This window comes from Bactrocera dorsalis, chromosome 1 (assembly GCF_023373825.1).
Source record: "Bactrocera dorsalis isolate Fly_Bdor chromosome 1, ASM2337382v1, whole genome shotgun sequence".
Classification (NCBI taxonomy): domain Eukaryota; kingdom Metazoa; phylum Arthropoda; class Insecta; order Diptera; family Tephritidae; genus Bactrocera; species Bactrocera dorsalis.
The window spans coordinates 79,206,138-79,220,131 of NC_064303.1; the positions used below are offsets into that span (position 1 = coordinate 79,206,138).

The 13,994-nt window shown below is 35.2% G+C and overlaps 1 protein-coding gene across 1 annotated transcript; it reads right to left on the minus strand.

Annotated features, from left to right (window-relative positions):
• Positions 1-1,373: 1,373 nt before the first annotated feature.
• LOC125778233 (uncharacterized) lies at positions 1,374-2,367 on the minus strand. The gene has a single exon (XM_049454887.1). The coding sequence runs from the start codon at positions 2,123-2,125 to the stop codon at positions 1,445-1,447; it is 681 nt and encodes a 226-aa protein (XP_049310844.1). The 5' UTR covers positions 2,126-2,367; the 3' UTR covers positions 1,374-1,444.
• Positions 2,368-13,994: the final 11,627 nt, after the last annotated feature.

A 13,994-nucleotide genomic window follows, 5' to 3' on the forward strand; every position in this document is an offset into this window, starting at 1 on the left:
GACATTTCTGACTACTCCACGGCACAAATAGTTACGATAAATGACGGACTAGTAAAAATCCAGAATGGAGACTTCAGGCTAATACACATAATCGACCTCAACAAGTACGAACAATTTCTGACGGACATGTACAGATTCACCTCTTCGGACATACCCAAGGATACAATCCTTTATCCCATCCTAAAACACGAAATAACCCAATCTCTTCAAATTTTAGATACAATAAAACCTGTCGAAAGAAGACAGAAAAGATCCATAAATAGTTTAATAGCCGGAAGCCCCGATCACAAGGATCTGGATGAAATAACCAAAAATCTTAATGATATTGATAATAATAATAATAAACAAGTACTAATTAACAATATTATTAACGAAAAAATTAATAACATTAGCATGATAGTAAATAATCTTCTTAATAACATAAGGAAAGATACTTATATAGAAAACGAGACTATTATAAATTTGTAAAATGCGTTAGAAAATTTAGAAAATGACGAAATACCTTTCAAAAATGCTGAAGCAGCACTAGAAATGTCAAATAAAAATGTAATTAGTCAAAATATGACAATATTTTACTTGGTAAAAATACCATTAACTATTAAGGAAAATTTTCAAAATATGATTATAAAACCAGTTGTTAAGCAAAACAAAATTATAATTAATGTCGAATTTGATAAAATGTTAAAGGGTACAAAAGATACCTATGGAATTAAAGAAGTATGTAATAATTATAAGAAAATTGAGATTTGTAAGCAAACTCAACTAGTAAATATAAGTACTAGTACATAGTTGTATACCTAGACTACAACAAATCGAAGAAGTAAAACCAGGCACTATATTACTTAATGGCTTTCAGGGGATAATAGATGCTGACGGAATGCAGAAAAATTTATCAGGGACACACCTTATTAATTTTCATAACTCAACGTTAAAAATAAATCATCAATTTTACATTGATTACGATTTGGTTCCACTGCCGGGAATCCCAGCAGTCCTGCAACCAGCACCAATCCACTATGGCCGAAATTGGGATTTTAGCGGCAAAAAATACTTCCTGGCAAGCTAGCTTCACCAAATTTGGTGTGTAGACTTCTAATGATAAAAAAATCGATTTGAGAAAAAAAATGGGCAGGCCACGCCCCCTTTTTTCAAAGTAGTGGCAAAACGTACTTCCTGGTAAAAAAAAGCAACTTGAGAAAAAATTTAACGGTCCACGCCCTCTTTTTCCTATATCCAAAACCCAAATTGTCGCCAAAAACACTTACCAAAACGCTGGCTTCATCAAATTTTGAAAACGGACTTCTTCTGACAAAAAAAGCTTTAGAAAAAATGGGCGGCCCGCGCCCACTATTAAAAAAATATTGAATGCTACCAAGAAATTAATTTATTTTGTAATTCATAAATTTATAATTTTAAAGAAGTTGTAAATGCTTATGGATTAATCTTAATCTTCGTTTTCAGCCGCTTCTAATTCCAATGAATAATTATTTATCGACTCTAAGCTTACATCGGAATCATAACTATAATTGCAGCTGGAGGCTTCGTGAGATGTTGAAGGTAATAACAATTCTGGTGGCAATTCAGGCATTTTAAAAAGATCAATGACTTCTCGAGGAAAAGGAAGTTTTTTTGAACTATTTGTACGTTCTTGCAAACATAAACTTGAAATATATGGGTCAGAGCTATCCATAGCTCTATGATACATGTCAAGTATGTTGTGCACTCTTGAATCCTTTCGAGCGTGACCAGTCCGATCTTTTTTATAAAATTTGTTTCGCGCATCAGATGCATTTTCTGCCAGGACACCTACGGGTACTACTGAAGCCTCAATTATTTGTGACGAATGTACTAATATTTTGTGTATTGTGGCAGACATAGAGTACCATTCGTAGTTTTGGAAAAATAGTTCACTGGTTTTAATGCAATAATCACGAAACCTTTGAGCATCAATTTCAAATTCAGAGGAGAGAGCAATTAAGATTATGTGTAAATGTTTCAAAAAATCAATATTTATACCAGTAATAGATGCTAAAAGGTCCGTGCGAGAAAATGCTCTTCTAGCTGTGTTGCCATCGTTGGTGTTGCCGCTGCCATTTGCTTTCGGCTTATCGACATGAAGCCCCATTTGAAGTAAAAACTCTTTTTGAATTTTTTGTTTCTTTTCTGCCAGGATTCTCTTCTCTTCTGCTCCACGAACTTGCCATTTTTTCAAATCTAGCTTGTATGAAAGTTTTAAAACAAACTCGAAACTACGAATCCACGCATGCAAAGGGCTTAATCCATATTTCAAAGCGTCGGTCTTCGGTTCAAAATAAGGAGAATCAAAGTTTCTTATAGTTCGAAATTCCTTTGGACCGGCATGACAGATGGGACAATGCTGTGCACTTTTAGTTTCTGTCAACACATTTAAGACTTTCCCATCTATTAATGTCATATATAAATTATATTTTACTTTAATTTTTTTCCCATTACTTAGTGTGTATTGTAGTGGTTTCAACTCCTCAATCTGTTTCTTTATGTTGTGGTTTTCAGTTAAAATGTGCTCTTTTGTTTCTTTAACAAACTCCACTTTTAAAGGTCTACAAAAGCGTACTGACTGAGGTGTACGGTTTACCCAAATATTATACCCTGCTGATGAAATTATTTTTATTGGAATGACTGATGTCACAAAAAGGGAATGATCGAAACTTTCCGAAGTATTTTCCACGAATTTTTGTTTAAACAAGCTGTGACCGGTAGAACCATCAAACCCGTAGCTCGAAATTAGGATCGATTCTTCAACATTCATTGTACACAATACTTCATCTTGATATTCAAGAATTCTTTTAGCTGTGTGGTCTAACAAATTTTGCAACGACACTTCGACAGAGCTTTCATTCGCTTTGATTTCATCCGGTCTACATTTCAATTTGCTTTCATAAACTTTATCATAAGTCGGATAAATACTACAATTGTGTTTTATGTTTAATTGCCGTATATTTGAGTACACCTTTTTAGTTAATCCGTTTTCTAACACAAACATTAGAGCTTCATCAGGTGATACTGGCGTAACTTCTCTATGGCTAGTATTAAGAACTTCTCGAATTTTGGAAGGGCGATTTGGAGATGTAGCAACTTGCTGTAGGAGAAATTTCAAATCCGTTGCGTGGGATTTTTTGGCAGATATAGAGGCAGCATGAACTAATAATTGCGCATTGTCTCCTTGCTGGGAAGCTAATTCGGAAGCTAATCTCCTTTTATTTCTTTCGCAGCTATCATCATACGTCAGTTTTGGTCGCCCAATAGTATTAATCTTTTTCGGTATTACAAAAATTGTTTCTCCACTCAACCATTTCTTATTATATTTTCTAAATGCATTCTCATTTCTGGATTGTTTATTCCATTTAAGTTTAATAAAATTAGATAAATTCCGAGCTTTAGTACATATCAATTTACTTAATTCACTGTCAATTTCGTATGAAATCTTTCCTTTTATGTAATTCGAAACATTCCTGTTGTTTCTCAACCTAAACTCAAATAGTTCAGAATTTTTGAATCTGAGTGTTTCTACAAAAGTATTAAAAATTCGTTCATTAGCAGTCAAATGCATACACTTTTACCATGACATAAAACTTGAGTTTTCTACAAACAATCACATGTAAATAGTTCCAATGACACTTCAAAACATTTTTAGTTTTACTCCACGAAAAACGATAAAACTCTTCACAATTTCACAAAAAAATACATACAAACAACCACCAAAATAAGTACGAAATAAAAACATTTAGCAAACTATATTTGTATATAGTAAAATTACTCACCTCGAGTAATAGAACTCATATTTACAAAGTTTTTTTACACGAATATATTATTAAAAAACAGTTTTTAATTTTATAAAAATTTTGCTGCTTCACTTGTATTTTCACGTACTAAAAAATTTGTAAACATTACCAGCTGATTGTACATAAACAGGGTTGCCAACAGTAATTTTTTTTTTTAATTTTTTCTTATCAATATGTTGGGTATTGAACACCATCAAAATAATTGCAAAAATTTAAATTTGAAAATTTGACTTTTTGCCGCTAAAATCGCAATTTCGGCTATAGTGCAATCGAAAGAAATCGAATTGAATTCCTTTCTCTCCAGGCCTTAAAGGAGTTTCATATTGATAACATACGAAGAATAAATCTTCTGAAGACAGCAACAATATCCAATAGCTCCCTTTCACTTGGAGCCGTTGCAACTATCATTCTCGGTACAATATTTTTTCGAAAATTCTGGAGAAAGCACCAAAACAGAATAATCATATCTTCAAGCCTGGACCTTAACCAGATGCCCCCAATGAATATTGATCTTAAGGAGATCAAAGATCTTTCCAATGATCAAAATACTTAAATCAATTTAACAACCACCCCTATTTTTGATAGGCTCTCGGGACGATCGCTTTTAAGAGGGGAAGTGTTAACATGGCAAATGTTAAGAATTGCTAAATAAAAGTAATAATGCGTAATCAGCAATAATGAGTAAAGCATAGCGGAAATGCATCTTTAGTTGCACAATATTTCCCACAGCAAAAGCCAGGCGGTTTCATTAGCATAAAAGCTCATTTTTCGTTGTGAAGCGGAAGTCCAACACGCGCAACCCAAATAAGTCAATTCAGAGAATTGGCAACAACATCAAGTCAGCAGTTGGCCAGTGCAACTTAGCTTAGCTTTTAAGTAAATTGATTTTTAAGTTTTAGTCTTAGCTTTGTAGTCAAACAAAGAAGAACTAAATAAAAATTTTTTTTAAAAGAAATTCGCTTAAAATTTCTTAACTTATATGTGTGTATATATAAATGATCAGCATGATTAGAAAAGTTGAAATCCGGGGGACTGTCTGTCTGTCCGTCAGTCCGTACAAGCTATAACTTGAAAAAATATACGAGTTCGTAGAAGGGCGTAGTCGGAACACTGCCCCACCCACAAAATGCTATTAACCGAGAACCTATACGTATAAAGTGCCATAAATAAGCACTAAATTAAGATACGTATAAAACTGTAATTTGGCACAGGGGATTGCAATACCAATGGGCACCTGTGAAAAAAAAACGTGCCACGTAAAAAACACTACCAATGAAAAATAACAACCAGCCTCGGATGAGAGACCTCCCTTTTGATGACGACCAAGGCATAGGAATTAAGTATTACGATTTAAAGGCATGCACCTGGAATGTCCGGTCCCTTAATTGGGAAGGTTCCGCTACTCAGCTGGTTGATGTCCTAGTGAAATCGGACGATGGACGAGACAAAGACGGAGGGGAGTATTGATATCGTTGGCTTCAACACACTCACCGTTAGTTCTGCTTTCTCCAGAATGGATAAGGAAGCGAAACGAATATGTCGGTCTGGAAGAGAGACGAGAGCAAGACGAACAAAAAGAAAGCCCTATAAGTCACTCATTATTCCCGTTCCGCTGTATGGTGCAGAGGCATAGACGATGAGTCGACGTTACGAGCTTTCGATTGTTAGGTTCTGCGGAAGATTTATGGTCCTTCCCGCATTGAGAACGGGATGAAAACACTCCAGCTTTGAAAGTTTTCGACCCAGTCCGCGTCAACGGATATTTCACATGAAGCATTCATTGAATGTACATATTTACATAAATATGTTGCATATGGACAAATTTACAAACTGTATTTGAATAGAAACCGCTCAAAAATTGAGATTTTACCTCAAAATGTCTAAAATAGTGACTACTGTTTAATTTATACTGATAATGAGGAGGATGGAGCCTTGTGCAGAAGTTCACGCAAGTGGGGAAGTTTTCTGAACAGATCGATCATGTTGTGATAGACGGAACACACGTCTACAGTGTTTCAGATACGCACCCGCCTCTGTGCAGCAAAAAACGCACGTCAACAAACACAAGGATGGTTCGATGTCTAGAAGCTGCAATTACAACAGACAGCCGAACGATTTTCTACTCGACTTGCACTCCTGCTCTCTGAGAGCACTCGTCAGCTCTTCCAATCCACAAAAAGGGAGACGTATGGTGTATGGTGTGAAAGATTAAAACCCGCCGCTGACCCTGAACCCTGATTGGACCTTATCAGTGTGGCCTTAGACCTGGAAAATCACCAACTGACCACACATTCACCTTACGCCAAGTCTTGGAAAAGACCCGTGAAAAGAGGATCTACACATACCACCTCTTCTTTGATTTAAAGCTGCTTTTGACAACGCGAAAAGGAGCTGTCTTTATGCTGCTTTGTCTGAATTTGGAATCCCCGCAAAACTGATACGGCTGTGCAAACTGTCGTTAAGTAATACCAAAATCTGTGTCAGGATCAGAAAGGATCTTATATTGCCACTTGCTTCTGTGTTTTGCGAGTTTGCGGGGTTGTCAACTTTCCATTCCAGAAGGAATATCAGAAAGTTGATCAATTTAAGATTTTTATAGTTTGCCATCGTCACGAAAAGCCGCTTGTAGGCTAAAACACGCTCATCTTTACAAGTTGGCCAGAAATATTTTTGCGTTCTCTGCATCATGGTACTCCTCTGTGATATACGTTCACTACTATATGTAGTTAAGCTCACCACGGCTTAGTGAAAACGGTTTTGTTCACTTAAAGCATCATGCAGTTAACGTATCAGCGGTTAAGGATAATACACTGTTACCAGATTTGGGAGTTTCCCCTAAATTTAGTAATTGGAAGAATCGACTGTGATTTTTTAGGGATATAACAGATTACGTTCATATTTGACATACATTGTTTTTCTATTATATTCCAATCTTTTTAAAGTGATAACTTTAATCGTACTCGATTTATTTAGAGAAATTGGTGGATTCGGAACTGATTGAGTTTAACCCCATGGACCATCTGATGCACACAGCTTTATAGTGCAATTCAGTAAGCAGACTCTAGTCACTAATTGAGGCATTTTGAAGTATACAGCCCTATTCTGAACAAACATCTCAACTGAGGAAAAACTTGTGAGGTTTATTTCGTGAGGTTATTCTTGCTCAAAGAACTCACCACATGAGATGAAAAGATCCTGGCTTGGCTTGGAATCTCCAATTGCAAAGCGACTGTCGCGTTGTTGTTAATTAAGCAATAACCACATAAGCGGTTTCTACACCAGTAAAGAAGAAGAAAGAATTTACATTTGAATGAAAGTAAACATATCGATAATAAGTATTACAATTTCTAATAACATAGTCAAAAAGCATAATTACCAATAAAAATACATGTTGTCTTTGTTTCAGAACATTTACGAAATTTATTTATTTTTAACTTTTTTTTATCTATATAAATAAAAATGAATCGCCAAAATGTATGTACGCGCATCACTTTCATACGACTGAAGCAAATTTAATAATTCTTTTTTTAAAATGTTCGTTGAGGTTCAGGGATGGTTTATGCGGAGAAAAAAACTCGAAAAATTGCCGGAAAACCCCTAAAAGCGGCCCTTTTCTTTTTCCCATAGAAACGAATGGATGTTTGTTTATTAGCAACGCTAAGAGAACGACTGAACTAATCTTGATGAAATTTGCAGAGAATGTTCTGCGTGGATTGGGGAAGGTTTAGAAATAAAAAAACCTGTATGTCATTCATGAGGAAAAGTCGGAAAATTGAAAAATTCCAAAAAGTTAATTTTTTCCATACAAATTTTTTATTCAATTTTTTTGTTTTGGTTTTCAATTATTTAAATCTTTCAAATTTGGCGTTTGCTTCAAAAATTTTCTAAAATTATACAGTGAAAATGTTATGTGTTTTTCACACAAAGTGATCAATTATAGATTGAAATTTGTCACGATGCCATGAAGAGGTCGCGCTAATATCGGTCGGCGTTCTTTTTGGCATCAACACATTAGCAGCCCAAGGCACATGAACGAGTGCTCCCAGGATGCGATGACATTCGTACGGTATTATGGGTCGCGATCAATCAGAAAGCGATCGTCACGATGTCACAGCAAGACTTTTCAAGCCACAGCTTCGATGGACATTATCTTGAAGCAACGCATGTATGGTGCTGTTAGATGCTAGATGTACCCTGTTGAGTGGCAAAAGAGAGGTTTGCCGCACGCACACATTCTTCTTTGGATGGTGGAAGGTGATTACACCAGATCAAATTGATGAAATCATTCAATCATGCGGCAATTCCTGATGCAAAGAAAGATCCAGTATTATACGAAGTGATGAAAACCAATAAGATTCATGTCAATAAATGCACGAAACACTATCCACGTACTTTTCTTTCGGAAACACAAACTAGAAATGATGGATATCCACTCTATCGGCGTCGCTCACCAGACGACAACGGCAGAACATTTAGCATTCAATTAAGAGGCGGGAGTATCGAAGTTGACAACACATGGATCGTACTATATTCTCCACTGTTGTCTAATTCATATTCAAAACTCATATCAATGTTTAGTATTGCAGTTTGGTGTAATCGATAAAATACGTTTGTAAGTACGTCGCCAAAGGACGCAACATGGCGATTATTGGTCTTGAACGATACGGTCGATACGTGAACTGCAATAAAGCGCTTTGTAGGATATTTACTTTTGCGATTCATGAACGTTTTCCGACTGTTGTGCGTCTCGCAGTTAAAATTAACATTGACGAGTTTTTTGTCAACTTTCGTCAGTGATTCGTTTGTGAGAACATTGCTCTATTCGAAAATGCCTTGGTATTATACATGGAATGCATCGTCGAATAGTTACGCAGAAAGCAAGGCCAACCAGTAGATTGACATCCAGGTGTCTTATCAACTAATGCATTAGGACGAATTTACACAATCCACCCGAAAAACGACGATTGTTTCTATCTTCGGTACCTATTGATTAATGTACGCGGTTCAACTTTATTTGAGTCATTGTTTACTGTGAATGGTATATGGGAATATGTGAAAGTTTTGGAGAAGTAAGCCAGCAATTACAAATGCTGGAACACGTTAATCACTGGAATGAAAATTAAGTTCGCATACTTTTCGATATAAACATCGACATTGTCAAAGAAGTTTTACATCGTCTTCGCTAAAAATTGGAAATGGTACAATATCGGTTGATACTTCCGGTGGTTCGATATCAAATCCATCTTCCCTTTATCAATTCACGAAAGATGAACTCATCACAAATGTTCGGACATTGGCCAAATTATCGTAACTACGATTCCTTAAGTGCACGTGCAATGTTAGCTGCCAAAAATACCGATGTTGTTGAATTCAACTGGAAGATTCAAATTCAAATTCCGGCAGACTTGCGCTCATACAAATCGATCGATCGTATGAAGACGACGCCGTGAATTATCCAGTGGTAGTACTAAATTTTTTGGACAGGCTTGGTATGCCACCGTATCATTTGCGTCTCAAAGTAAGATCCGTCGTTATTATATTTCGCAATCTTCAAGCGCCGAAAGTGTGTAATGGAACCTGACTGATTGTGACGCACCTATCGAATACAAGGAGGAGAATGCTTGATTCTACGAATTCTTTTGAGGTCTAAGGATTTCTCATTTAAGTTCAAACGTATTCCGTTTCAGGTGAAAATTGAATTTGAGATGTCAATCAACAGGACATAAATATAGTCGCATAGTGTGAGGCATAAATTTGGAAATGCTATGTTTTTCACTTGGCCGTGGCGTGCTCACGAGTTGAAAAACCATCTTCTCTGTACACCGGAACAGAAACCGAAAAATGTTGTTTATAAAGCTGCGTTACATTGAAAAAAAATGAAATGAGAAATTTAACTTTCTTTTCATTACAAACCATATAATTTCACGCAGGACAACGGCTGCGGGGTCAGCTAGTTTATAAATATAAAAAGACGATAATCAATTAATATCTATTATGACCTCTATAAGTGCTTTGTTAGTATATTCAAAATGGCAAACTAGAGACTGTATTGTGAATAGTAACAAAATGAGACTTTCAGTCCCATGCTACCCTTCATGATGTTCTGCCCTATTCTCAGGCGGTTGTGAAGTTTTCTGTATGCCGAGATGATTTCAAAAGCTCAAATGCTCAAAATTTTCTCACAAATTTATGGTGTCTGAAAGCAAACCACAATATTTTTAATGAAATTTTCAATTATTTTATTGAAATATTTTTTTATTTTATTAAAGCTTACATAATAAACAAATTATTATATAAACTAAAGTACACAGGCATCATAGGCTTTCGGCTGAGTTATTGAAATATAATGGATAAACTATTCTTCCAAAAGTGTTATCTATTATAAATATAAGTATTTGTCTATAACAATAAATACATATGTAACAGAGAACGTTTATCAAAGAGAAGGTTCACGGCGCGGAGAACGTAAAAATATTTTTGGCTAACTCGGTCGGGATGAGGGAGTTTCACCACTGCCTGCTTGGCAGGAGAAATTTTAACAGTTGCGCTTGAACAGGGCTGAGTATTGAATAAAAATTATGCTCAGAACTACATATGTATATATTGCTGTTACAGACGTATGTTAGCTCTTTTGCTTATATTTTTATAAGTTTATAAGCAAACATGTGTATTCATGTGAATTCGATTTGTGCATATTTATGAATACAGGTGCAACTGAATACATTTTAATTTATTTACTTTTTTAAAGCATTATTTGTAGATAATGTGAAAATAAGGTATACTTTTGCAATTACTTATATCTTGTATTTGATATATTCATAAGAATGTTTTTTTCGAATGTCAAGAATCGATTCTTAATCGACTTCGACTACTGAAGATCGATTACAAAAAATCGATTATTTCGCGTGCACATGGTTATTATATAACTACCACAAAAAAAAATGATTTTTTTTCCATGTTATTTATATGAAAAACAGAAAATTTGAAAGAGGCACCTCTTAATATTAATATTAAGAGCTCATCTTTATATGTATATTTAACATTAAATATAGCATATCAAACAATTTTTTTTTATACACAAATAAAAAAAATGAATGCTAAAGCTTAAAATGCGCCTAATTTATATCAAAAAAGTTTACGTACACCAATGATTATTTATATAAATCAAAAGAAATTACAATAGTTTTAGCGGTTTTTGGCCTACATTTTGTTGATGTTATTGTCCCTAGACATCGATGTATGCTCCCCACTCGATTTCTAGTATTATTTCCGGATATTTTGACACACTAAGTCCATGATCCAGCTTTTTGGCCGTATTTTGATGAAATTCGATGTTTTCGAATACGATTTTCCAAAAAGTTCCAGATATTTTGAATAGTATTAGTGTATGGTGATTACGGGACCTATGGAGTTATTTTTAATTCCTTAACAACCCTGCACGTACAAGATGAGACGGGTGTTTTGGGTAGTTATCTTGTTATATATAGAAGTGGCCGCTATTAACAGCCGAATTAAGCACACTTAAAACTTGAATTATTTTGTTAAAATGTTCAGAAACATGTGTTTATCCATTTTTGAAGTGTACCCAAAAAAATAAATCCCCAAACAGGAGGGAATGTGTTGATAAGTGCTGGTTATCATAGACGAATCGCTCGTCGTAAGCCATACATAAGTAAGGTTAGTAAAAAGAAGAGGTCGGCGGTTGTTAAACAATATTTTAACAAACCGTATTGGTTTTGGGAAAACATTGTGTTCACCAACGAATCATAATTTAATTTATTTGGTTCGAAGAGATCACGAAAAGTGTGGAAACAGATCAATGAAGAGTCGCAAGGAAAAAAATTATTGCCAACGGTAGAGCATTGTGGGGGTAATGTTATGGTTTGCGGGTGTATTGTTGCATCTAGAGGTGAACATTTGGACTTTATTAATAAAAAGATGGATAAGCATATGTATCTGAACATTTTGGGGAAAAAAAATTAAATTTTAAGTGTGTTTAAATCGGCTGTTATTAGCAGCCATTTCTATTTACCACAGGATAACGGCCCAAAACACACAACTTATCTTGTACGTGAATGGCTGTTATGGAACTAAAAATAAATCCATAGGTCCCGCAATCACCATCCATTAATCCTATTCAAAATATCTGAAACTTTTTGAGAAATCGTATTCCAAATCTTCGAATTTCTTCAAAATTAGGCCAAAAAGTTGGATCATGAACTTAGTGGGTTAAAATATCCGGAAATAATACTAGAAATTGAGTGGAGAGCATACATCGATGTCTAGGGACAATAATAGCAACAAATTGTAGGCCAAAGCCGCTAAAACTGCTTTAATTACTTTTGATTTATATAAATAATCATTAGTGTACGTAAACTTTTTTGATATGAATTAGGCGCATTTTAAGCTTTAGCATTAATTTTTTTCATTTGTGTAAAAAAAAAAAATTTTATATGCTAAATTTAATGTTAAATATACATCTTTTAAAATGAATAGAAAAAAACCACAAAATTTATTCATTTTATAACAAATAAACGTGCCGTAATTTAATAGAACTAGGTGTATGTAAACTTCTGATATTTTTGTGGTGAAACACGCTTATAATTTGTCTGTGTGAGACTATGCCGAGTACCCCTTCGAAAAGTTACGATATTTGAAACGTGAACCTTCTCTATGATAAACGTTCTCTGTATGTAACCTAAAGTCTTTGTAGATTTTATTTCGTTCTAAGTACAGTAGAAACTCGTTTATCCGGCCCTCAGTTATACGGATTCGCGATTATCCGGACTTCCAATCGCGACCAATTTATATGTACCTACGTAGAAATTATGGAATCATGAACGTGTCGGAACTTGCATATTCCGCTCGCGCAGGTGGGGTCGATGCCACTGCCCCGCGCGTTTCATTATTGTTTTAGTTCATTTGCAATTGTGACTCCGCTCTGACGTGCGTGTCACGTCTACATATTTAAACCTGCCAAAGCGTAAGAGACAATTTAACAACGCTATATGACTTTATGTAAAATGTCAGCTAAAACAGGGTTGCAATTATATTTTTCCATGACATTGCACGCAAATGTACATGGTTTTTGGTCTGACATATTTTACAGCCCTTGCAAATAATTTTCTGCGTGTGTTTGTTGTTGTGCCGGTGCACCGAGAGGAAATATCTGCAATTCTTGCACCGTGCAAGGGGTTTGCAAGAGCGAGAGAATACCCCTAGAGTGATACTGTGAGTCTACTACATACAACTGAAACGAATTCGTGATATAGCAGCAATGAAGAGAAAAAGTTGCTTACGTCAAATGACAATTACCAAATATTTTAAACCAAATTAAACTTATTACCTACCTACTTATTTCATGATTACCAAATGCAAATTACCAAATACATACATATTGTAGACAAATTATTCGTACATACGTACCTAAATATTTTATTGTATTTCATGATTAATGCTGCAGTTTAGTATTACGTATGTAGTGTAATCTAAGAAAATATGTACATACATACATAAGTAAGTGTTCATTTCTTAATAAACATTGATTTTCGTTGCAGGATATGAATATCTATTTGTTTTTCTTCATACATTCGATTATCCGGATTTTCGATTATCCGAATGCCTATCGACAACAATTAGTCCGGTTAATCGAGTTTCTACTGTAATGCTGGAGTTGATCTTTGTTTCCTTCTTTTCTCTTCTTCTTTCGTATTTTGAAATCCTAAAAATAAGTGAGATTATTATATATGGACCAAATTTAATAAATTTGCAAAATTACTCACTTTTCTTGGTTGTCCAGGTGGTCTTTCCAACGGAGTGGAGGTCTTCCTCCTCCGCTACTTCCCCCGACGGATACTGCGTCTAATACTTTCAGTGCTGAAGTGTTTTCATCCATTGGGACGACATGATCTAGCCAGCATAGCCGCTGTCTTTTAATTCGCTGAACTATGTCAATGTCGTCGTATATCTCACATAGCTCATCGTTCCATCGAGCCCGCAGCTGTACACTCTTACAGAAGATGACACCTTCCCTCTTTAGTTCTGCAGCTCGAATTATTTTATCCAAGAATAGATTGAAGAAGTCACACGAAAGGGGTCGCCTTGTGTGCCATTCAGCAGCCTGAGGAAATATTCCCTCCATAATTTTAATATGTTCTGGGCAACGATTACTAG